At 35.5% G+C, this 26,382-nt stretch overlaps 1 protein-coding gene across 2 annotated transcripts in view; it reads left to right on the top strand.

The window, feature by feature from the left end:
* Positions 1 to 26,382, top strand: part of CTDSPL2 (CTD small phosphatase like 2) — a 69,457-nt gene that overhangs the window by 681 nt on the left and 42,394 nt on the right. For both annotated transcript variants that reach the window (XM_030842911.3, XM_030842910.3), the window contains exon 2: positions 17,481 to 17,690. In XM_030842911.3, the coding sequence (XP_030698771.1) occupies positions 17,505 to 17,690 (186 nt within the window). In that variant the 5' untranslated portion in view covers positions 17,481 to 17,504. The remainder of the gene's footprint in view (positions 1 to 17,480; positions 17,691 to 26,382) is intronic.

Raw genomic sequence — 26,382 nt, 5'->3', positions numbered from 1 at the left:
AGTTTTTATAAATACCTTTTGAGGATCTGGAAGAAGAGATTTCACTAAGTTCTGTTTGTCTACTGTTAAAATGTTGAGTTGACATTGTTAACTTTTTCAAATTAAGAGTGGTGGTAAAGAACAGCCCATGTGGAAGGCCTCTGGTTTCTGTAGTGGTCAATTAAGGGTGAATCTTACTGTACTTCGTATTCTACACTTTCTTTGGGTATCAAATGCCTGTATAGATGCTTATTTTTGTATTCTTGACTAGAATTCCATGGTAAATAATTGTATAAGTAAATCGTCTTTATTTACTTCTCACTTGAGTGGTGGCTGGAGGTGTGAAGGATGTTAAGCACTTTAGAGTACCTTAGGGAAACCTACAGAGATACTGCTCGTAAACTGCACTAAGATCCTGAAATGAAATGTACTTGGTAGATGTTCCTCCAAGGCAGGGATTTACCTTTCCAATGCTAATAAGGCAATACCAAGATTACTGCCTAACATAGGTATACAATTAGTGACTTAAAAGATTTATCTTCGTAATTTTCAGGTTGTAGATTTCTTTATATACTCTCTCCCCATTCTTTGCCAAGTTTTACGTTTTCGTTTGTTGTCCAGCTGTTATCCTTATAAAAGCAAGGAAATGGCTAAAGCTACTTTTATTCTTCCTTCTTGTTCTTTTCCACATTGCAGACCAGTTGTCCATAAAGAGAAGTAATAAGGAGACTGTTGGTATTTTTCAGAATTTGTTTTTCAATATTGTTGAATTTGGGGCCTTTGTAGTTTTTTTTTTTTTTAAACTAGTTAAATTAAGTTTTGAAAATGTGGTTCACATTACACGTCATTTGATGTTTGTAACTCAAAGGCTTTCAGCTCTCTAGGTTCAGTTTAAAAGACTTCACTATTGTTTGCATATTAGGATTAAATTTCATTAATAAACAGGAACACACAAACATTATTACAATTGTCATTTAGTAGATTCCCCCCCAAGGTCATAAAGAAAGTCAAGGCAAAATGTAGCTCTTAGGTGAAGCAGTCTTCTAGGATTGTGTTGAACTTCATACTTATCTTCAAAACCAAAAGAACAGGGGGTGGGAAATGGAGGTGAGGGCATACTGGATACTTGCTCAGTCAATTTGTTTAAAAAATAGGGCCAAATATTTGACTTAAAAGGATGTAAAATAAATTATTGGTCTAGTGTAGGTTTTATCTGTACTTTAATGATCTTTTTGGGTAGTTTATGAAGCATTAATGTTTTAAATAAAATTTGTTTTACGGATAGCTGAGTGAGCACTGTTTGTAGACTTCGTCTTCAAGAACTCTTCCAAATTGTTTTAATTCTTCATTCATTTGATTCTTTTAATATTCTTCCCAGTATACGTTGAAAGGCTGTGAAAGCTCTAAGTGGTATAGTGCTTAACCTTTGTGGACTTGTAGCTGTACAGAAGTTCTAAATAGGATTCCATAGAAAAACCAAATAGAATTGGTGGGTTTTATAGTATTCTACGTAGTGTCTCCTGGACACTTCATTTGAGCTAGTAAGGTTATTCTTTTCTCACTATCAAGAAATTAAGAATTAGGGGTGTTTTATCTTTCTGAAATTCATCTAGCTGATCCGATGTTTGAGATTTCTGGTCAAGAGGATTCCTCACAAGATTATTATATTAGCAGAATCCATCCAATTCTGATTTTAAAAAAACCTTGGCTCTTTTGTTCAGAAAGGATGTTCTAGACTCGAGACTTGTAACTATAGGATTAATTGCAGATTGAATAAAATGGTATAAATTTATCTCATTCATAAGAGATTTTTCGATTAATGCGATAAAGAAAAAGTGGTTTGTCTGAATAAACAATATCTAACTAAATTGTAATTTACTGAGTTGTTGTGAAAGCATAAAGTAGAAAAGACACTTTAAGTCATAAATACCAAATGTTCTAAGAAGACCTCATATATGATATTCTCTAAGTAATTCTTTTGTGTAGGTTACCTGACCATTTTAAGTGGATTGGCTACAGGGGTCATTTGCTCTACTTTGAAGATGAGAAGATTTAACAGAGATGGGACTTAAGATAAAACCGTACAACTTTTAGTTTCCACTTTACATTTGCCATGAGATATATATCTAAGCCAGACATATATTCACTACTGGTTTATGACTACATTAATTTTTAATTTAAATTGTATTAAATTATAATTGGATCTACATTACAAATAGGTGGACTAGGTGGTGGTTGACTGTGTGGTATAATCTGAGAATTGCCAATGCCAAACTTTATTTGTGTCTCTCCTTTGTGTTATGGAATTCTTTCTAAAATGTTTCATTTAAAATTACAAATTCTCTGGAAGGAAAACTTTAAACTATTGCCTTTTATTGGCAATATTAGCACAGATTAGTTTATCAAATAAATTTGCTGATACCACAAACAGGTGAGGGTTCAGAGGCAGTGGAACAACAGAATTAAGCTTCTTTGCATTGGCTGTGATCAGGAGAGGTGTGGCATGTAGGAACATTGTCTGAGGGAGAAAGGCATGGTGGGAGTAGAGTTATAGTGAGAAGCTTGGGCCTCTTGGGGTCCTTTGGGAATCTTGTGAATCTGACTGACAGTAATGAGGAGTGAGACTAAGTGTGGTCCCAAAAAGAATTGTAGGACCTTAAGGACAAACGTGGTTTATAGCTTTGGCCTGCCCTTTTGTTTATTTACCTCATCTGCAGGTCCCCATTTAGTATGATATATTTAGAAAAGAGTGAAGGAAAACACTAAAATGCCATTGAAAAAGGAAGTGTTGTAAAATATTTACATAAAAAGTCTTTTAACTTTAATATAAGGTCACAGTAGGCCAGTTAACTATATTAGGGACCCCAGGTTTTATGGTAATCATAGGCTCTCCTATATTCATTTAGAGAAATTATAGAAAAGGAAGTTTATCTAGATTAAACATGAATCATCAACTGTGCTTTGACTTGAGGTTCTAGCAGTCAGGTTTCCATAATAGCTATAATAATTTTAGGACAAGGAACTGTGTTTATTACTTTGATTAAAGAAACATAAAATTGTTCTAATAGAAGGCACTTGAATACTTCAGAAATAATTGGGATTATACTTAGTAATAGTGGCTTATATATAGTTTAGGAAGAATGTTTTCTTTCTTTGGACTAAATACTTCTATATGGAGAAATTGGAAACTAAAAAGGCAGAATCATTGCTAAAAATAAATAAGAAAGGGATATTAAGAATCTGTTAGCATCATGACATGATATTTTAAGTTTCTCGTGTTGACCAGTTAAAGTAATGTTTAAGTAGGAATTCAAAATATATTTTATTAAAAGAAGAGTATATTATTTGTTAAAGAAAAATATACAGAACCAATAAGTATCTTTTCAGTTGAGAACAACTATGATTATTTGTTTCAGTAATAATTGCTTTCTTTCTGATATTCCCCAAATATATATGATTATTCTATTGAGTTGAAATTGATTAACTTCACACTGACTTTACAAGTACCTGCTTTAGTGTATTTTGTTAAATAAGATAATTATACAGTAAAATCCTTTAATTTTCTGATGTACTGATAAAAATTATTTGAAAAATATAATCACATTTCAAACAATCATGCATTTTTCCCTCATTGGTAATATACCATTTTACTTTATTTTATTTTACTTTTTTAGTAGTAGCAAACAAGAGGGCACTTCTGTTAGAGAATTATGATCTTACCTCCTCTTTGACTAGTAATTTAGATAAAAATTCTTAAAACTCTTCTTAAAACTTTTTGTCTTCGGTTTATTCAGTCATAATGATTAGTTTTTCTTTGATAGGTAGCATTAATAAGAATAGTAGGAAATTATTTCAGGTACTCAAAGATTTTTAATTAATAACTATTTTTCCTTTTTGCCAACATCTCATTGATTCTTTTATTATCAACTTAATGTATTCTGAGAGTTCCATATTTCTACTGGCCTGAGAGTAAGTTGAATATAAAATTAATTTTCTTTAAATAGAAGCTTTTATTGAAGGAGTAGTCATATCTCTCCCCTTGCCCAATTTTGGTGAGAACTACTTAAAAAGCATTCTTAGGAAAATTCTGCCAAAATTAACTTCACGTTTTTATTCTTCAAATTTTCTTTAATGTATCCAATAAGTACATTGAAACTTGCATGTATACAGGTAACTCCTGTAAATTTTAAAAATTGCATATATTGGAATATATTCCATAGAAAGGGTAGTAATATGATGAAAAGTGATACACTGGAGTGACAGGTTTCCTATGTGCTTTTTTTTTTAATCTCATTAATAGCTTTTTAATATGATTTTTTAAATTTTATTATTTCTTTTTGGTTGCATTGGGTCTTTGTTGCATTGCGTGGGCTTTCTCTAGTTGCGGTGAGTGGGGGCTACTCTTCACTGTGGTGCGTGGGCTTCTCATCGCGGTGGCTTCTCTTGTTGTGGAGCACAGGCTCTAGGCTCGCAGGCTTCAGTAGTTGTGGCTCGCCGGCTCTAGAGTGCACGCTCAGTAGTTGTGGCGCACAGGCTGAGTTGCTCTGCGGCGTGTGCGATCTTGCCAGACCAGGGCTCGAACCCGTGTCTCCTGCATTGGCAGGTGGATTCTTAACCACTGCGCCACCAGGGAAGCCCTCCCATGTACTTTTGACAAGTTTCTAATGAATATTATAGTACTCAGTTCTTATGAATTCATAACTATATTTTTTCTAAAATAGCACATTTTGTTATAAAGTTTTATTGGTATGAATTTCTTTCATGCTGTGTAATAGAATACTTCTTTTTACAAGATGTGTACATTATACTTACTGCAGTTAGTTAAAATTAGAACAATCTCCAAATTACTGTTGCTTTAAAGCTTAGGTGAGAGAAATACAAGTCTGTCCTCAGCAGAAGTACATACTGTCTCATTCGGTACATAACAAATATTGATTTTGCCCTAATGGTATTTCTGCTGAGTACATGCAAAGTTTTAAGTTGGGGTCCTGATAATAGTATTTTAAAACATGTATGTGAGTGGCTGTATTTTCAGTGATCAACAAACGAAATAATGCCATCTTTAAAAAATCATTTCATATTTTCATTGAGCATTTTAGTCATCAATAATCTAACAACCCAGAGAAAATTAATTGACCATGGTTTTAGAAAAAACTTTTTTTTTTTTGGTTGTTGTTCATTGAAGAAAACTTTAAGAGGAAAAAGAGCCATAATTTTATCAACCCAACTCAATAGCAGTTTTTTTTCCCAAATATTTTTGATTATGTTTATAGTTAGTAGTTTTTGAAGAATTCCATTATCTAGTTTAAAAAAGGAGAGAAAGTTATGTATCACATAATAATAACCTGAAAAGACCACTTTATCACATACTTTGTTGGGCAGGGTTCAGGGAAAAGAATCTCCCTGTCTTGGAGTTGATGCTTTATATAATCCTCCTCTACTTAATCCTCCTGCCCTATTTGACTTTTGACTTTTATTAGGTGATAAGTGGGAGGGACCAAGAAATCTCTTCTTTCTGTAACGTCATTCAATGAAGGGCTTGGGAAAGTAGTAAAGGAAGGAGAGTAAAAGTGGACAGTTGTAGTATCTGAACCTGTTGATTTCAGATTATTCAACTGGAAATATAGTGAAAACAGATACTGATACTTTTGTCATTTGGTGTCAACTAAGGCAGTGATTTTTAGCTTTTTCTTTCATGAGTGTAAATTGAGTAGTGATACCATTTATAATAGAATATAAATTAACAAACTCAGAAATTTAGAGCTAGAGGAGACTAAAAGGGTCGTCTAGTCTTTGTTTCCTTAATGATGAGCGATCTGAAGACTTTTTAACATGTAGTAAGTGTTGGTCTTAATTAGGGTGCTTCTAGATAAGTTGTATGTGATAGAAGGATGAAAACAGCTCAGATTAATTAATGACTCATCTCCTGTTGTGACAGCTCTCTTTTTAGGTAAAATTTACATGTAGTAAAATGCATAGATCTGAAGTCCAATAACTTCTTTTGCTGTTGAGGAAATGAAATGCTGGAATGATTGCATGACTTAATTAGTGTCTAATCAGTGTTACAGCTAACTAGTGATAGATTCAGGACTGATACCTCCCAGTCCAGGGGCTCTTCCTCTAGTAACTCCCTCAGGAGCCTACTCCAGAACTTTGCATGCATATTTTCTTTATATAGGCAATTTATAACTTATATATACCTAAATTTTATGGGGAAACCCAGACTTTGTTGCCTTTAAAGTTTGATTTGTGATCTTTTTACAATTTTCTTATTCATATTTTTTTGTCCACTTTCGTTTCCCTTTTCTCTCTTTTATTCAGCAAAAATTTGTTTGAAAGAATGCACATTAGATTAGTCCTAGATAATTTGTTAAGAATCCTTCATATATAATGTGCTGTTTTGTTGTTTTGATAGAAAATTGTGTACTCAAGACCTCAACAGCGAATTATCAACTGAGTTTATGCTTGTATCATTATTATAATCTTGTTAGCACAAGACAATTTGCAGCCATAATTGTTGGCATCACATATTGCTTGGGGTCAGGGATTTTGTGAAAAGGAAGGAAATCTTATGAGGAAGGAATATTTTTAGTTTTATTCTTGCTCTTTTTGTGAGCAAGAATTGATTACTGCAGTGAGGATTTTGTGTTTCAGTGACATATTTTTTTCCCTATTCTCTTGTCTCTTTGAGGGAAATGAGAAAAATTATAGTTCAGTTCAACAAAGGTTGAGCTTTCATGTGTACCGGGTTGTTGGAGTTACAGATAAGATCTCTGCCTTCAACACTCTTACAATTTAGTGCAGTTAAAGATATATAAATAGATTATTTCAGTACGATTTGTTAAAAGCTAAGGAGAGATAATCACCAGTTTACACAGGCATGGGCATGTGGGGGTGGTTACTTATTGGGGTGCATGGTACTTGGGCTGAGCTTTAAATGATGAGGATAAGAATTAGTTGAAAGGAAGGAATATTTGAGGTATAGAGAAAAAGCAGAAGCATGATACAGCAGTGTGGGCAAGAAACTATTATTACTGGAGTGCAAAGAGTGAGGCAGCAAATAGCAGTGAAAAAAGACTTGGAGAGGTAGATCTTGGAGGGTTTTATATATATTGCTAGAGTTTAGTCTTTATTTTGAAGAGAGTTCGTGGGATGGAACAGGCAGATTTGTAGAGTGCAGAGGATGGATTTAAAGGGGGAAGACTGAGAAATATTTTAGAGGTAGAATCATGAGGATTTGGTGATTGTAGGGGACAAGGGAGGGGAAGAATGACTAGGTGTTTAGGATGGCTTCTGGCTTCATTGATGAGGCAGATTACTTGTGATTAAGAATATAGTAGAGCCGGGGGGGCGGGGGGCGCTTCCGTGGTGGCACAGTGGTTAAGAATCCGCCTGACAATGCAGGGGACATGGGTTCGAGCCCTGGTCCGTGAAAATCCCACATGCCGCGGAGCAACTAAGCCTGTGTGCCGCAACTCCTAAGCCTGTACTCTAGAGCCCACGAGGCTCAACTACTGAGCCTGCATGCCACAACTACTGAAGCCCACACACCTAGAGCCACAACAAGAGAAGCCCCCACAATGAGAAGCCCACGCACCGCAACGAAGACCCAATGCAGCCAAAAAAAAAAAAAAAGCTGAGCTCATTTTATTTAAAAAAAAAAAAAATATATAGTAGGGGGACTACCCTGGCGGTCCAGTGGTCAAGACTCCACAATTCCAATGCAGGAGGCTCGGGTTCCATCCCTGCTCAGGGAACTAAAAAGAAATACAGCAGGAAATATACAAAAGGAAGAGCAGGTTTGGGAATAGGGGTGGGATAGGAAAGGTGAATTCAGCCTTGGGTAAGTTGAATTTGAGGTGCAGAGTGAAAGTGTTGAGAAAGCTGTTGGATGATAGTCTGAAATTTATAGATGATACAAAAGCTAGAAGAATTAATGTTGCAATTTGGAAGAGGCACCCACGCCCAATCTTTTTAGCTGGGCTGCAGATACATAGAAAGCAAACTTAATTGCTTGGTTTTAAATTGCTGAACAATCAGCTTTTTCTATTCCTGAGATGAGATCTTGTTCAAATGTTGAAAAATGGAAATGTTTTACATTATATACTCGCCCCCCAATGTCATGAGTTCTTAAGCTTAAAATGTTGTTGCATCCATTGCTATGTTTGTTTTGTGATGTAATCTACTTAAATTGTATCTACTTCATTCATTAGTAGTAGATTTATTTCCCTGATGTACTCATTTCCCAATCTTTACTTGTATTATTCTATTTTTACTGGTAATAGAAAAGAATTTATCTAGTAATGGAGCTCTAAAGAACCTAGAGGATTGTTAATTTCTAACATAAGTAGTAGAGTTAGCAAGATGAGGCTGTATATGTATGTGTAAAACTCTTCCTTTTATATTTTATGTTTAGGTAATAAAATTAGACTATTGCAGATATTATGTAGGCAATTTCTGATCAGTACTTGGCCCAATTGGTATGTATTGTTTTTGGTTTTGGTCAGGTAATGCTGGCCTCATAAAATAAGTTGGGAAGTGTTCCCTTCTGTTTTCTGGAAGAGTTTGTTGTTTGTTTTGTTTTTATTAAGATGTTTGATAGGATTCTCCAGTGAAGTCATCTGGGTCTGGAATTCTCTATGTTGGAGACTTTTCCTGCAATTTAATTTTTTTTAGATATGGGGCTGATCAGGTTATCTTTTGTTTTTTTGGTTATAAATTTATTTATTTATTTTTGGTTGCATTGGGTCTTCGTTGCTGCACGTAGCCTTTCTCTAGTTGTGGCGAGGGGGGCTGTGTGTGGGCTTCTCATTGCGGTGACTTTTCTTGTTGTGGGCTCTAGGTGCATGGGCTTCAGTACTTGCGGCACGTGGGCTCAGTACTTGTGGCTCACGGGCTCTAGGGCTCAGGTTCAGTAGTTGTGGCTCACGGGCTTAGTTGCTCCACAGCATGTGGGATCTTCCTGGACCAGGGATCGAACCCATGTCCCTTGCATTGGCATTCGGCCACCAGGTAAGTCCCTTTACAGGTTATTTTTGTTGGATGTAAAATCCTTGGTTTACATGTTCTTTTTTTTTGGGCGGGAGGTGGGGCTGCGTTTGGTCTTAGTTGCTGCATGTGGGCTTTCTGTAGTTGCAGCGAGTGGGGGCTACTCTTCGTTGTGATGTGTAGGCTTCTCACTGTGATGACTTCTCGTTGCGGAGCATGGGCTCTAGGCGCGTGGGCTCAGTAGTTGTGGCTTGCAGGCTCTAGAGCGCAGGCTCGGTAGTTGCGGCGCACAGGCTTAGTTGCTCTGCAGTATGTGGGATCTTCCTGGACCAGGGCTTGAACCCATGTCCCCTGCATTGGCAGGCGGATCCTTAACCACTGCGCCACCAGGGAAGGCCAGTTTACATGTTCTTTCCTTGATTATTTTATTTTAAATATTTTACTCCATTTTTTTCTGGCATAAAGCGTTGCTATTGAAAAATTTAGAATAGTCTCATATTCTGTCCATTATAAAGTCACTTAGTGTATGCCTAAATCAGGGGTCTGCAAACTACTGCCCATGGGCTGACTGCCTGTGCTTGTAAACACTTTTTTTGTACACAGCTATGTCTGTTCATTTACATATTGTCTTTGGCTGCTTATGCTATGCAATGCCATAGACAATTTGGAAACCAGTGAACGTGGCTGTGGACACTGGACATTGATATTTGAATTTCATATAACTTTCACCCTATGGTTTGTAAGCCTAAAATATTTACTCTCTGATTCTGTAAGAAAAAGTTTGCCTATGTCTATCTTGCCTATATGTCCAAAGAATTTTTCCCCCATTTCTTAAAATTCAGTAATTTAAAGTTCTAGTAGCTCATACTAGACTGTCTTGGTATTTGTCTTTCTGGGTTGCTATTCTCATGTCTGTGTCTTTCAATACATGGTTTCAGACTTCTGTTTCTGGAAAGTTTTCTTGTTGTACTTTTGAGTGTCTGATCTTTGACTCTCTTCAATATTTGATCAGTTTTTCTTGAATCTGCATTTTTTTAATGTTTAGAAATATGTCTTCTTTTTTCTATCTGTTGTGTTCATTTACTTCTTTGTTCTTTTTTCTTTAGTCTTCATTTATGAAATAATTTTTTTTTTTACTTTTTAATTTTTTTCTGACTTCTGTCACTTTATCCCCACCCCCCTGAATTCCAGTTAAATTTGTTCTTATATTAGTGGTTTTAACCTTTCCTTGGAAGTGGTTTATAGTTGCGATCTGTCTTTATGGGGTTACTTTTTGTAATTTTATTGTTTGTAGGAAATTAGGGATTTTATTCTGCTTCTCTTTTTTTTTTCTTCTTCTTATGATAACTATATGGGCTCTGGTCTGATTTCTGTTACTTTTTAATGTGAAATTTGTTTTCCTAAACTTTTAGAAGGAGCTTTGGTTAAAGATAGGTTTTGGCTTAAGTGGAACTTTCTGTTGTTTTCTTATAGTGTTTGAAAATATGGAGGACTGCTCTCTGAGATTGCTTAGTTTATGTTCCTCTTTCCGTCTTTTTCTAGTATTCTGTTTGCTTTTCTCATTTGATTCTGTCCTACTCTGTTTTGACTTTATTCGGCAGTTTCCTCGTATTGAACCCTGTCAGTAGCTCTCATAGTCAGGATTTTTGTTCTTATTTTTTAATGGAAAATATCAAACATATGCACAAAGTAAACAATGGTATCGTGAATCTCCATATAACCATCACTCGGTTTTAGTAGTTATTAACACTTTGTCTGTCTTCTTTGATCTGTACCTCCACCCACTCCTACCTGGTTGGTTGTTATTCATAAGAACTTTTTATAGGTGTTTATTTAGGTAAATTTTATATACTTTGAAATACATAGATCTTAGCTGTAAGTTTTGACAAATCTACACCCGTATCACAATATAGGACATTTCCTTTCCTCAAGGCAACTTTTATTCTGATTTTTTTTTCTCCTTAGATTATTTTTGCCTCTGCCTTTTTAATGCCATCACCAAATGCATACTCTTTTGTGTCTGCCATTGCTCAGTGTCTGTGAGATTCTTTCATGTTGTTGATGATATTAGTAATTGTTGCTTTCTGTTTCTGATTATTATTCCACTGTAAAAAACAAAGCAAAACCCACAATATTCATCTTTCTGTTGCTGAGCATTTTCGTTGTTCCCAGTTTGGGGCTATTGTAAATAAAGCTGCCAGGAACATTTTGGTAAAAGAACCTTGTGGACACGTTTATATTTCTCTTGTTTAAAAACTTAGAAATGAAATTATTGGATCAGAGGGCTATGTGTTGTTTATTAGAAAGTGCTCAACTTTTACCAAAATTACATTCCCATCAGCAAAATATGAGAGTCCTCATTGTTCTACATCCTTGCTACCATTTATTGTTGTCAGTCTTGTACAATACTTTTTACGATTCAAGTAGATGCGGATTAGTATGCTATTAATGTTTCTAACTTACACTTCTGATAATAAATAATATCGAGTATCATTTCATATGCTTGTGGCAAGTTATCTAGCTGTTATGAAATATCTTCTCAAATCTTTTGCTCATTTTTTTCTACTGGTTTGTTTGTCTTCGTTGTGTTTTAGGATTTCTTTGTATTCTGCATACAAGTGCTTTACAAGATACATGTTTTATGAATATTGCATCAGTTTGTTGCTTGCCTTTTGATTTTTTTTTACTGGTGTCTTGGTGAACAGAAAATTTTTAATGTTTATTAAGCCAAGTTTATTCAGTTTTTCCTTTTATGGTTATTGCTTTTATAGTTATTCTTTGTATAAGAGCATTTCATCTACAAGGAGATAGTTTTACTTTTCCTTTCTGACATAGGTTTCTTTTCTTTTCTTGCTTAATTGACTAGAACCTACAGTAAAATGTTGAATAGAAGTAGTGAGAGTAGACATCCTTGTCTTATTTTTGGTCATAAGAGGAAAGGCATTTAGCTTTTCACTATGAAGTATGATGTTAGCTCTGGGGCTTTTGTAGATGTCTTTTATTGGGTAAGAATTCCCTTCTACTCCTGGTTTGTTGAGGTTTGTTTTTTTTTTTTTTGCGGTACGCCGGTCTCTCACTGTTGTGGCCTCTCCCGCTGCGGAATACAGGCTCCAGACGCGCAGGCTCAGCGGCCATGGCTCATGGGCCCAGCCGCTCTGCAGCATGTGGGATCCTCCCGGACCGGGGCACGAACCCGTGTCCCCTGCATTGGCAGGCGGACTCTCAACCACTGCGCCACCAGGGAAGCCCCTTGTTGAGTATTTTTATTGGAAAAGGATGTTGGGTTTGGTCAGATACTTTTTCTGTATCAACTGAGATGATTGTGTGGAGTTTTTCCTTTATTCTTTTAATATGGTGTATTAGATTGATTAGTTTTCATATTAAACCACCCTTGTATTCCTGAGAGAAACACCACTTGGTCATGGTGTGTAATCCTTCTATTAAGCTGCTGGATTTGGTTTGCTAGTATTTCGTTGAGGATATTTCTGTCTATGTTCCTAAGGGATATTGATGTGTAGTTTTCTTGTAGTGTCTTTGTTTGACTTTGGTATCAGGGTAATGCGCCTCATAGATTGAGTTGGGAGGTGTTCCTCAATTTTTTGGAAGAATTTGAGAAAGATTGGTGTTACTTCTTCTTTAAACATTATGTAAAATTTACCAGTGAAGCCACCTGGTCCTGGACTTTTCTTTGTGGCAAGTATTTTTTTATTATTAATTAAATCTCTTTACTTGTTATGAGTCTTTTTCTGTTTTTTCTTGAGTCATTTGAGTTGTGTCTTCTTAAAAATGTGTCCATTGAATCTAGGTTATCTAATTTGTTGCTGTACAGTTTTTCGTAGTATTTTCTCATAATCCATTTTATTTCTGTGAAGTTGGTATTAATGTCACTTCTTTCATTGATGATTTTAGTAGGTTGAGTTTTCTCTTTTCTTCTTGTCTAGTTCTAAAGATTTGTCAATTTTGTTGCTCTTTTCAAAGAACCAACTTTAGGCTTCATTGTTTTTAAAAAAAATTATCTGTTTGATTTATTTTTGTTCTATTTCTTTATTATTTTCTTTCTTCTGCTTGCTTTACATTTAGTTTGCTTTTCTCTTTCTGGTTTTTTAAGCTAGAAGGCTTTTTTATTGATTTGAGGTCTTTTTAAAAATATTAGCCTTCACAGCTATAAGTTGTCCTCTGAGCACTGCTTTTAGGGGCATGCTATGAGTTTTGGTGTGCTGTGTTTTTGTTTTCATTCATTGTGAAGTATTTTCTAATTCCCCTTGTGATTTCTTCTTTGACACAGTGTTTATTTAGGACTTTGTTGTTTAATTTTTGCACATTTGTTAATTTCTCAACTTTCCTTCCTTGTGATTTCTAATTTAATTCCAGTGTGGTTGGAGATCATATACTTGTATGATTTCAGTTATTTTATTTATTTATTTTATAAATTTATTTATTTTATTTATTTTATTTTTGGCTGTGTTGGGTCTTCATTGCTGTGTGCAGGCGTTCTCTAGTTGCGACTGGGGGCTACTCTTCGTTGTGGTGTGTAGGCTTCTCATCGTGGTGGCTTCTCTTGTTGCAGAGCACGGGCTCTAGGCGCGTGGTCTTCAGTAGTTGTAGCATGCAGGCTCTAGATTGCAGGCTCAGTAGTTGTGGCACATGGGCTTAGTTGCTCTGCACCGTGTGGGATCTTCCCAGACCAGGGCTGGAACCCATGTCCCCTGCATTGGCAGGTGGATTCTTAACCACTGTGCCACCAGGGAGACCCGATTTCAGTTCTTTTAAAGGTGAGACTTGTTTTGTGTCTTAACATGTAGTCTTTCATGGAGAATATTCCATTTGTAAGTTGAGAAGAATGTGTATTCTGTTGTTGGATGGCGTGTTCTATGTATATGACTCTTAGGTCTCAAGAATCGTTCTGGTCTTCTGTTTCCTTATTGATCTTTTGTCTAGTTATTCTATCCGTTTTTGAAAGTGGAGTATTAAAGCCTCCAACTCTTGTTGAATTGCCTGTTTTTCACTTTGGTTGACAATTTTAACTTTATATATTTGGGGACTCTGTTGTTAGGTACGTGTATGTTTATAATTTCCCTCTAAGTGCTACTTATTACATCCCAGAAATTTTGATGTGCTCTCTTTTTGTTAATTTTCATTACAAAATATTTTGTATTTCCCTTGTGAATTCTTGTTTGACTCATGATTTATTTATAAATTTAAAAAATTTCAAGTATATGGTACTATTTAAGATTTCTTTTGTTTTTGATTTATAATTGTGGTCAAGGAACATACTTTGTAAGATTTTAGTCTTGATGGTCAGTTTCAAAAGTTCATGAGGGCTTGACTGCTCCAGCCCTTTTAGAACTATTAAGTATACCTTTTACAACTCATTATTGGAATGGACTAAAACCCTCTACATTTCAGCCTCCTTCTTTAAATGCTCTTGTCTTTCTTTCCAGTGACTGGTTATTTTTAAGTTCAGAGGACCTTTCTCCTAAGCTTTCCTAAAATCTTCACTCTCCATGAAGAGTGATCTAGCATTTTATATATACACTATGATGTGTATCTATCCTTAACCTGTTAGACTTTTTGATTCTCATGGGAAGAGGTATCATTTTTATCCTTTTATTACCATACTGGTAGCAGGTGACCAATATTTAAATTTTAATGAGCTGAACCCCTTGGACTGAACTAGCTATATGTGTTTAGTCTTTTAAGACCTACTTTATATGAAGATATTATTTCATAAAATTTTTAAATTTCCATTAAAGATTCTGGGTTTAAGATAGGTTCACCCATAGGTATTTTTGAAAATATTAAAAAAAAATTTTACAGATTTTTAAAGAAATTGAATACAAATAACTTTCTTTTTGAAAAATTACCCCATGCATTTGCTTTATGGGAATTTTCCTTTTTAAGGAGTGCTGTGCTGAAGAACAAAGGAATTAAGACAAAATTTATACACTGTAAATAGAGTTATTTAAGTAAATAATACATACCTTGAGTAAATCCCTTTAGAAGTTAACATTGACTCTTTAGGAGAAAAGGCAGTATTTGTTTTATTTGGGGATGACAGCTTAAAACTGAACACTACTTGGTGATGAAAAACAAATGGTTGTTTGGAAAGGTATTTTAGGACTCCTCTGGTGAAGCCTTTGAGGTTGGCACTTTTTTGTTGGAGTAGATTGTGTGTGTGTGTGTGTGTGTGTGTGTGTAGTTTCTATATGTTAAAAAAGGGAGGGGTCCTAACTTTTTTTCTGTGACTGTTGTGTTGCATTACTAAAGACACGACTTTTTGTTTGTTTGTTTTTTGTTTTTGGCTCTCTTGGGTCTTCATTGCTGCACCGCGGGCTTTCTCTAGTTCCGGTGAGCAGGTGCTACTCTTCGTTGAGGTGCGCAGGCTTCTTGTGGTGGCTTCTCTTGTTGCGGAGCATGGGCTCTAGGCGCACGGGCTCTAGAGCGCAGGCTCAGTAGTTGTGGTGCCGGGCTTAGTTGCTCCATGGCGTGTGAAATCTTCCCGGACCAGGGCTCGAACCCATGTCCCCTGCATTGGCAGGCAGATTCTTAACCACTGCGCCACCAGGGAAGCCCAAGACACGACTTCTTAAGCTTCCTAATTTGTCTGCGAAGACCCTACTCTTTGCCAAGAATTTCTTCACCTTTAGGAGTTTAGAGTGCTTAACTGGTTAGACTTTTTTGCTAATGCATTCACTGTTGTGAGTAGTTTTACTCTTCTCTGCACTTTATAGCTTTTCTAATTCCTTCTTCATTTTGAGCGTCAAGATGGTAAGATGAATAATGTATTCATTATACAGGTGAAAAAATATTTAAGTGGCTATAGCTTAGCTATGATTGAAGTAGGATTAGACCTAATTAATATCTCTTAATTATTAGTGTAGTAGTTTTTGTATTCTATTTCACAGATTATAATTCAGGGAATGTTCTCAACTACTTCTAAGTCTTGGGACAATTTTTGCCAGCCATTAATTTTCTCATCAGTGAAATGAGAGAGTTCAAATCGATGGCCTCATATTTTCTGTCTGATGTGAATTTGGTATTTAAAGGGTCATTACAAACAAATGGCCAACAGGCACAGGAAAAGATGCTCAACATCATTAGCCATTAGGAAATGCAAATCAAAGCCACAATGAGATACCACTTCACCCCCACTAAAATGGCTATAATAAAAAAATAAACAAGTAGCAAGTGTTGGTGAGGATACGGAAAAAGTGAAAACCTTGTACATTGCTGGTGGGAATATAAAATGGTGCCGCTGCTGTGGAAAACAGCAGTTCCTCAGTATGTTAAACATAAAATCACCACATGAACCAGCAATTCCACTCCTGGTTACATACCCAATAAAACTCAAAACAGGTGGTCAAAAAGAAACTTGTACATGAATGTTCACTCCAGCACTATTCACACTTAACCAAAAGGTAGAAACAACACAGATGTCCATCAGTAGATGAATGGATAAACAAAATGTAGTCTTACCCATTCAATGGAACATTACTCAGCCGTAAATGGGAATAATGTACTGATACATGCTACAACATGGATGAACCTTGAAAACATTATCCTAAGTGAAAGAAACAGTTATACAGGACCATATATTGTGTGATTCCACTTACATGAAGTGTCCAGAATTGGGAAATCCATAGAGACAGAAAAGAGATTAGTGGTTGCTTAGGGCTAAGGGCAGGGGGAAATGGGGATTGACTGCCAATAGGTATGGGGTCTCCTCTGGGGGTGATTGAAAATGTTCTGAAAATAGATAATGGTATGGTTGGACAACACCGCAAATTAATAAATGTCACTGAATTGAACACTTAAAAAAAAAGATCATTACATATGGTAACATCAAATACCACAGAATGATCCAGTCATTCTTGTTATATTGATACTTGTATACTTGTTGATATTTAGAATTGTGCTCATGGAATTAATTCATTCATTGACTAAGGGTTTTTTCCACTACATTGTAAGCTCCAGAGGGTAAAAACCTTCTCTGTCTTGTTTTACTAGGCACTTACCTAGCCCAGTGCCTAGAATGTGGTAAGTGCCCAATAAATACTTGTTGAATGAATGAATGAGTGATTAAATGAATGATAAGGTCAGCATGGGTGGAGGCAGCATAGTGCTCTGGAAGGAACATGCACGCTCTATTAGATCATAGGATATAATATTTCAGAAGTTGTGAGAAGGTTATTTGGGAGAATGTAATAAAATTCAAAGCACTACACGTTTCAATTAAAAGGTTAGTTTCTTGGGAATTCCCTGGTGGCCCAATGGTTAGGACTCCGCACTCTGGCTGCTGAGGGCCTGGGTTCAACCCCTGGTTGGGGAACTAAGATCCCGCAAGTCATGTGTGGTATGGCCAAAATAAATAAATAAATAAAATGTCAGTTTCTTATTTCAATCCCTTATAGACCTGGACTTCTTTTTAATCAAGATATTTTTATTATATAAGCTGGGCACATATGGGTATGCTAGGTTTAATTTTAATAACCTGTATTATTTTTCTCTTATAGTTTTACATGTGGCACCCATAAAAGATGAGGCTGAGAACACGGAAAGCTTCTCAGCAATCAAATCAAATCCAAACACAACGCACTGCCAGAGCAAAGAGGAAATATTCAGAGGTTGATGATAGCCTGCCTTCAGGAGGAGAAAAACCACCGAAGAATGAAACTGGCTTGTTGTCTTCAATTAAAAAATTCATTAAAGGAAGCACACCCAAAGTAATGGTTTTACCTTTTAATTATATCATTAAAAATGAAGTTTAGGTTGTTTTCTTTAAGCATGTAAAGATGAGAAATCTAATATTGCTAGAGCCCTATTTAAGGGAATGTGTCTACATTTTGGTGTTAAGAGTATTGACATGTAAAATATTTAATGGTCGGTCAAGAAAACATTATTTATTCTACTTAACTGATCCACTTAGCCTTCTGTTTTCTCAACTTAGAATTATGGGAAGTAAAATAAATTTTTTCTTATTTACTTGAATTATTTCTTTTACTTCCATTTTTTTTCATTTCAAAGATAAGTTAAAGTTTCTTGTTAATATTAATACATTGTCTAATTAGGGAGATGATTTATCTATCTGAATTCTAACATTTGTACAATGAAAATGTATTATTCATTGATGAGAAAACAAAAGTTATTAAAGAAAGAATGGGGAATTCCCTGGCGGTCCAGTGATTAGGACTTGGCACTTTCACTGCCATGGGCCCAGGTTCAATCCCTGGTCGGGGTACTAAGATCCCGCAAGCCATGTGGCACAGCCAAAAAAAAAGAAAGAAAGAAAGAATGGACACTGCCCAGGAGTCATATGCTCTAGATTCATACTTCATACTCTGGACCAACTTAAATGATCTGAGGAAAGGCATTTGCCCCTCTTAGCCTCAGGAAGACAGTAAAATGGGACTAATACTAACTGCTTTGTCTGCCTCAGAGTTGTTTTCAGATTGGATGGCAAACAGGTGGAAAAGCATTTTGAGAAATTTTAATGCATTAATGATAATGTTATTATCATTCATTGTATGTAGATTTTGTTATCACTGTTGCCTACTCATGTTCTTTCTTGGGATTATTATATATATGATAAATTTCTTATTATAATATAAGTTTGTCACTTTGATAAGTAGAAAAATAAATCAATGTGACGGTTTATTCATAGTGATAGATTTTTGTCATCATAGAACTAAAAAAGCCTAGTTACTGTGAACCATTGGCCAAGATTTAGAAGTATTCTGTGTTAGAATTTTCTTTTTCATTTTGGTGGTTTTATTTTGTTTTTCTAATAATATAAGTAAAATTTCTTTTGTTAATTTTAAATGTAATTTTTAAGTTTCTTTGAGTTAATTTACATGAGCCTAGAAGTATTCTAGTATTATTGTATAACAATGATAAAATTCCTTCCAGAGGGGCTTCCCTGGTGGCGCAGTGGTTGAGAGTCCGCCTGCCGATGCAGGGGACACAGGTTCGTGCCCCGGTCTGGGAAGATCCCACATGCCGCGGAGCGGCTGGGCCCGTGAGCCATGGCCACTGAGCCTGCGCGTCCGGAGCCTGTGCTCCACAACGGGAGAGGCCACAACAGTGAGAGGCCCGCATACCGCAAAAAAAAGAAAAAAAAAAAAAAAAATTCCTTCCAGAAACATAAATTCCTGAATCTTTAAATTCCGTATGGGTTATCATTAGCCCCTGTTGATGAGAACATCACTGTATGTCAGTTCATTCTCTGAACACTTCTAAATGTTGTAAAGTTCTTCCTTATCTTGAAGAAAATATACCTACCCTTTACTTTTTTTTTTTTTTTTTCTGGTATGCGGGCCTCTCACCGCTGTGGCCTCTCCCGTTGCCGAGCACAGGCTCCGGACGCGCAGGCTCAGCGGCCATGGCTCACGGGCCCAGCCGCTCCGCGGCACGTGGGATCTTCCCGGACCGGGGCATGAACCCGTGTCCCCTGCATCGGCAGGTGGACTCTCAACCACTGCGCCACCAGGGAAGCCCATACCCTTTACTTTTTCATAGGTTCTTTTTCTTCATGTGCAAGTACAAACCCTCAGTCACTGTCCTGGCTAAATATTTCTAGTTTTCATTATATGACATATATGATATAGATCACCACCTTGGTCACCCTTTTCTGTTGTTCATGAAAGGTAACAACCAGAAGCGAACATTGGTTTTTCCTATGTCTTTTGACTTCTGTTCATATTTATTTCCGTTGATTTGGACATACTTCTACTAATGTGGCATTATATTATGTTATATCATATATCATGTCATGCTTTCTTTTTTCTCCTTTAGTAGTTTTAGATCTTCTTTGTTGGTCAGCAAATTTTTGCCCATGTCAATTAAAACACTCAGGGTTTTTCTATAGTAATTGTTGTCAATTATTTAACAATATGCACTACTGCCTTTCCAATAAGTGACAATGCTGGGATTTAACCCAGGTACAATTTGACTCTGATATCTGTGCTCTTTTTCCTATACCATTCTGTCTCAAAGCAGCTAGATAATATCTTTATAGCATCACCTGTCTTGTGTAAGGATTGAAAACTTTCTTGATGAAAGTAAATAAGAATTGAGTCTTTCTATGCTGCTGATTTTGTCATTTATTTATATTCTATCATCAGCTCAAAGCTTGAGGCTTATTCTTCTTCTAGGAAATTTTTTTTTCCCTAGTACTTTTTGCATGTATCATCATCCTCTGTCTTCAGTCTTTCTGAGTGGATGATAGACTGCTTCTCTTATTTCTACAAGTGTCCTTTTAAAATCCAAGTTAGCTAGATAACTCCCTATGCAGCCACTGGTTTCTTTGGTACCTTTCCTTTCTCTTCTTTTGGACTTTTAAAGTTATGTGGTTAGAATTGAACTTTATAGACAAGTCTTCTTGCTTTCTCTTTGAGTTGTCTTTCTTCTAAGGTGTCTGACATTGCTCTCATGCCTGTCTTATGAGTCTGGCTTTTTGAAACTTGGTCTCTGCATATGGGCCAACTCTTTTGCTCTTCTTTACTGTATGATTTCCAGTTTGAATGGCTGCTGGTATTCTTGCCAGTTTACTCTCACTGACCTATTTTTATTTTCCTTATAAGTTTTAATCTGTATTCTAGTCCTAACTTGGCATAAATTAGCCATGAGAGTATTTAGATAATTTAAACATATGTTGTTCATCTAAGAGGTGTGTATTAGTTTACTAGGGTACGTAATAGTCTGCCATAACAAAATATCACAGATTGGGTAGCTTAAACAACAGAAATTTATTTTCTCACAGTTCTGGCAGTTTGAAATCTAAGATGAGGTGTTGCCAGGTTGGTTTTTTCTGAGGCTTCGCTCCTTGACTTCAGATGGTCACCTTCTTGCCGTGGCGTCATATGGTTGCCACTTGGTGTATGTGTTGTCTGTTTTGTAATCTCTTCTTGTAAGGACACTAGTCATATTTGGATTAGGGCCCATCCTAATGATCCCACTTTAATTACTTCTTTAAAGGCCCTGTCTCCAAGTATGACTACATTTTCAGGCTTTTGGGGTTAGAGCTCCAACATAGGAATTTAGGGGACACAACTCAGACTGTAATAGAATGAATGAAATCTCTCATGTCTTTCAGATCTAGATTTTATGATTCAAGGATCTACCACTTCTCTCATTTCAGAATTATGTAATTGTCAGTAAGAGTACTCAGGAAGTGTTCATACTCAGTCTTTCTGCTTTTAGCATGATGAGATTCCTAATATATATTTGAAGTGAAAGAAGACCTCACAACTAAAATGTATTTGCTTTGTACCAGTGATCTCTCTATTCCTTTCTAAATAGGTGGTTTCTAGAGTTTTCCCATAACAAAATGGTCTTTTTCTCTGTTACCTAAATACTGTTACACTGTCATAGTTAGGAGTCATCAGTTTCCTGTTACATAAATCAGTGTTTTTAGATCTTTTAACTATGATCCACAGAAAGAAATAACATCTTATATACTACATTCATACATATGAAACAAAACTCACCCTTAACATACTTGATGTGTTCTGATTTTTCTTTTCTATGCTGTTGTTTCTTATTCTCCTTTTAAAGGTGATTTTCATGTTTTAAGTTGATTTTATGATCCACTGATGGGTTGTGCTCCTTAGTGTGAAAAACATGATTAGATGAAAACTTTGTTCTCTTTAACCTTTGTATTACTATGCTTCATAGTTATATTTGGGAATTTTCTTCCTTCCAGAGTTAAATCTCATTTGTTTGTGTAAAAGAACGTCTTTCTAGATGAGTTCTTTAACAACTAGATTAATTTACTGTTTATTTTTATTTTTAATTAACTTATTTATTTTTGGCCACATTGGGTCTTTGTTGCTGCACAAGGACTTTCTCTAGTTGCAGCGAGCAGAGGCTACTCTTCATTGTGGTGCGTGGGCTTCTCATTGTGGTGGCTTCTCTTGTTGCAGAGCACGGGCTCTAGGTGTGTGGGCTTCAGTGGTTGTGGCTCGTGGGCTCTAGAGCACAGGCTTAGTAGTTGTGGAGCATGGGCCTAGCTGCTCTGCTGCATGTGGGACCCTCCCAGACCAGGGCTCGAACCTGTGTCTCCTGCATTGGCAGGTGGATTCCCAACCACTGCACCACCAGGGAAGTCCCCTTGCATGTAAATTTTAGAATTAGCTTGTCTGTTTCTCCAGAAAAGCCTACTAGAATTATAATAGAGATTGTATCACATGTAGATCATTTAGTGAGACTGGACATCTTAACAATATTGAGTCTGCCACTTCATGATCGTGATATATCTCTATGTTAATATAGGTGTTCTTAATTTTTTCCTGCTAATATCAAGATCTTACACACCTTTCATTAGTTTTATTCTTAGACATTTGATGTTTTACAATGCTGTTTTAAATGATGTAATACATTAAAGTTTTTACTTTCTGTTTGTTGCTAATATATATAAATATAATTTATTTTTCTATATTGACCAGGTACTATGTGAAATTGCTAGATTCACTTAATCATTCTGTTCTTTAAGATTTCATAGTGTTTTATACATACATAATCATATACCAGATAACCATAATTTTCTTGTTCTTTTCTGATTTTTAGGCCTTTTATTTCTTTTTCTTCATTTATTGCATTGGTTAGGACCTCTAGTACATTGTTTAGTAGAAGTGGTGAGAGCAAACACTTGTTACTGATCTTAGAGGAAGAGAGTTTGTTTACATTAGGTATGATGTTAGCTAAATGTTTTCCGTAGTTATCTTTTATCAGTTTGAGGAAGTTCCCTTCTGTTCCTCGTTTGCTATAAGATTTTATTATGTTGTTGAGTTTTATCAAAGACTTTTCTGTATCTATTGAGATATTCTTCAGATTTTCCTCTTTTAATGTGGAGTAGAACATAAATTTTTTTGAATGGAAAACCAAACTTGTATGGCTGGATTTGATTTGCTGCTGGGTTTGTTTTTAAGGATTTTTACATCTGTGTTCATGAGGGTTTTGGTCTGTAGTTTTGATTTGTAATGCTTTAAGATTTTGGGATCAGGATTATTCTGGTATCATAAAACAAGTCAAGAACTGTTCCTCTGCTGCTTTTTTTTTTCTAAAAGAACTTGTGTTGACTAAGTATTATCTCATCCTTAAATTATGAGTAGAATGCACTGATGAATTCTGGAGAGGGACTTCTGGAATGTGACTGGGATTTCTTTATGGAATAGCTTTTATTATAAATTTGATTTCTTTAATATATATGGGGTTGTTTAGCTTTTCTATTTCTTCTTCAGTTTTGGTCATGTGTTTTCCAAGGAATTTGTCTGTTCATCAAAGTTGTCAAATTTTTAGGTGTAAAGTCTTTGCAGTATTTCTGCATTAACCTAATAATGTCTGCAGGATCTGTAATGATATGTTCCTCTTTTCACTCCTGATGTGAATAATTTATGATTTATCTTTGTTTTGATCCGTTTTGCTCCTAGAGCTTTATCAGTTTCATTACTTTTTCAAAGAACCAACATCTGTCTTTGTTCATTTTCTCTTTTCTTTCCAGTGTCTGTTTAATTGATTTCTACTTTTTATTTTTACTATTTTCTACTTTATCTGATTTACTTCTACTTTTCTAACTCATAGAAGTGGGAGCTTAGAATAGGAATTAGTAAACTTCTCCTGTGAATATTTCAGATAAGTGATACTTAAGGCTTTGCAGACTATATTGTCTGTAATTGCAGTTACTACACAACTCTTCCATTGTAGACAATACATAAATGAATGAGCATGACTTTGTATACTGATATTTGATTTTCGTCATAATTTTCGTGAGTCATAAAATATTATCGTTCTTTTCGTTCCCCCCCCCCAACCATTTAAAAATATAAGAACTACTCTTGGTTTGCTGGCCATACAAAAACAATGTGCTGGACTTGGCGTTTGGACTGTAGCTTGCCAGCCCCTTGCTTAGGTCATTAATACTACACCTTAATTTTTTTCTAAGTCAAGTATTTAAAGCTATGATTTTCAAAGTACTGCTTTCCCGCACATTCTGATTTTATGTGTGTGTGTGTGTGTGTGTGTGTGTGTGTGTGTGTGTGTGTATTTTTGGGGGGGGGCCGTGTCATGCGGTGCATCTTAGTTCCCCGACCAGGGTTCAAACCCGAGCACCCTGCATTGGGAACACGGAATCCTAACCACTGGACCGCCAGGGAAGTCCTCTGACTATATTTTTGTTACCTTATTTGTGATTTATTCTTTGACCCATAGATTATGTAGAAATGTGTTATTTAATTTCCAGATCAGATATTTGGGCATTTCTTAGATATCTTCTAATTGTTTATTTCTAATCTAATATTATTGTTATCCAAGAATATACTCTGTATGATTTCATTTCTTTGGTGTCTTGATATTTTGTAGCATATAGACTATTTTGGTGAATGTCTTATGTATTTGAAAAAATATGCATATTCTGGAATTGGTTAGTGCAGTTCTATAAATATCAGGTCAAGTTAGTTGATAATACTCCAGTTTTCTGTGTCTTATTTTAAATCTCCAACTCTTAATTGTGAATTTGTCTACCTTGTCTTTCAGTTCTGTCAGTTTTGCTACATGTGTTTCAAAGCTCTGTTAGGTGCATACACATTTATGATTGTTGGTTGTAAATTGTTCTTGTTACCACTGTGAAATGTCCCTCATTATCTCTAGTAATATTATTTGCCTTGAGGTTTACTTGGCCTAATATTAATAAAGCCCTACAGTTTTCTTGCTTACCATTTGCATGATACACCTTTTTCCACCGTGTATTTATATTTAAATTGGCATGGTTAGTCTGTTTACATTTAATGTAGTTATTAATATGGTTGAGTTTAAAGTCTCCCATCTTGTTATTTATTCTGTGTTTATCCCATTTATTATTTGTTACTCTGTTCTTATCCTGCCTTCTTTTTGATGAACTAGTTATCTTTTAGAATTCCACTTTTTCTCCTATGTTGACTTTTTAAAAATTAACTTTATGGGGTATAATGAAACACAATAAGACACACTGATTTAAAGTATATGTTTTCATGAATTTTAACAGAATTGTACACCCATGACCAAAAAGTACCCTTGGAGTTTTTGCAGTCTCACAGCATCACCCTAAACACCATTGATTTGCTTTCTATCATTATAGATTGTATAAATCTTTTCTAGAGTGACCTATGAATATAACATGTCTTGCTTCCTTCACTCAACATAAAGTTTTTGGATTCATCTATGTTACTGCATGTATCCGTAATTTATCCCCTCCCTCTCCTGTACTCCAAGTAGTATTCTGTTGTATGAGTATACCACATGTCATAATTTGTTATCCACTTGGATTATTTCTGGTTTTTGGCTATCATGAATGAAGTTGCTATGACTATTTCGGTCTTGAATCCATGTGTGGGCATATATTTAGGTTAAACGTGGGTAAATAACTAAGATTGGCATCGCTGGATTATATGATATATGTGTGTTTTTTTATGGTAGCTTTATTGAGATACAATTCACATACCATAAAACTCACCCATTTAAGGTATAAATTCAGTTGCTTTTAGTATATGCACAAAGTTACGCAGACATTACCACAGTCAATTTTAGACCACTTTTATCATTCCCCAAAGAAACTCTGGACCCTTTGGCTCTCACTTGTCAGCTCCACCTTCCAGCTTAAATTTTTTTCTCATTTGTTGGGGGTGACTTTTAAAATCTTCTCTTGTGATTTCATTAGTAGTGCCTCTTGAGCAAGTGGTTCTTAAACCTTTTGAACTTCGGGTCCTTAACCTTCTTATAAATGATTGGAAACCCTAAAGAACATTTGTTTATGTGGGTTATATCTGTCAATATATCTCATTAGATATTAAAACTGAGGAATTTTGAAAATATCAAAATTATAATTCTAAACCCTACATGTTGATACAAATAATATTTTAACTATTTTCTAAAGACAAAAAGGAAATTAGTGGGAAACATGACATTACAGTTTTATAAAGCTCTTTAATCGAAGCTTCATAGAAGGTAGTTTGTTGTCATTGAAGCATATAAAGAAAATTATACATGTATTTAGAAAAGGGAAGAGTATTTTAATATTCTTTGTAGATAATTGCAGATATTATACCAAAACTTGACAAATTGTGTAGTATCTTAAGTTCTTGTTCCAAGATTGAATTTGAGAGCACTACAATGATCTTTTCATTGGTCTGTCTTGCGCTTGGAATGAATCTTTTATCTATATATGATTTTGTAACATCATGCACTGATTATTTGGAAAATATTGGTTCACTGAATTATGTAGATCTTCCACATATGTGTCCACATTGACATAGTTCATTATTTAATACTTAAAAATCACATTTCTGAACAACCCCACTGATCTCAACAGAACAATCTTTAAGTATTGGGAAGCTGTCAGTCTCATGGTGCTTTGTCCAAGTTTTCAAACATCTCAGTTTTTGCTTG

The sequence above is a fragment of the Globicephala melas genome, chromosome 2, assembly GCF_963455315.2.
Source record: "Globicephala melas chromosome 2, mGloMel1.2, whole genome shotgun sequence".
Lineage (NCBI taxonomy): Eukaryota > Metazoa > Chordata > Mammalia > Artiodactyla > Delphinidae > Globicephala > Globicephala melas.
Note: the sequence above shows the minus strand (reverse complement) of the source record. Positions and strands in the feature narration are given on the sequence as shown.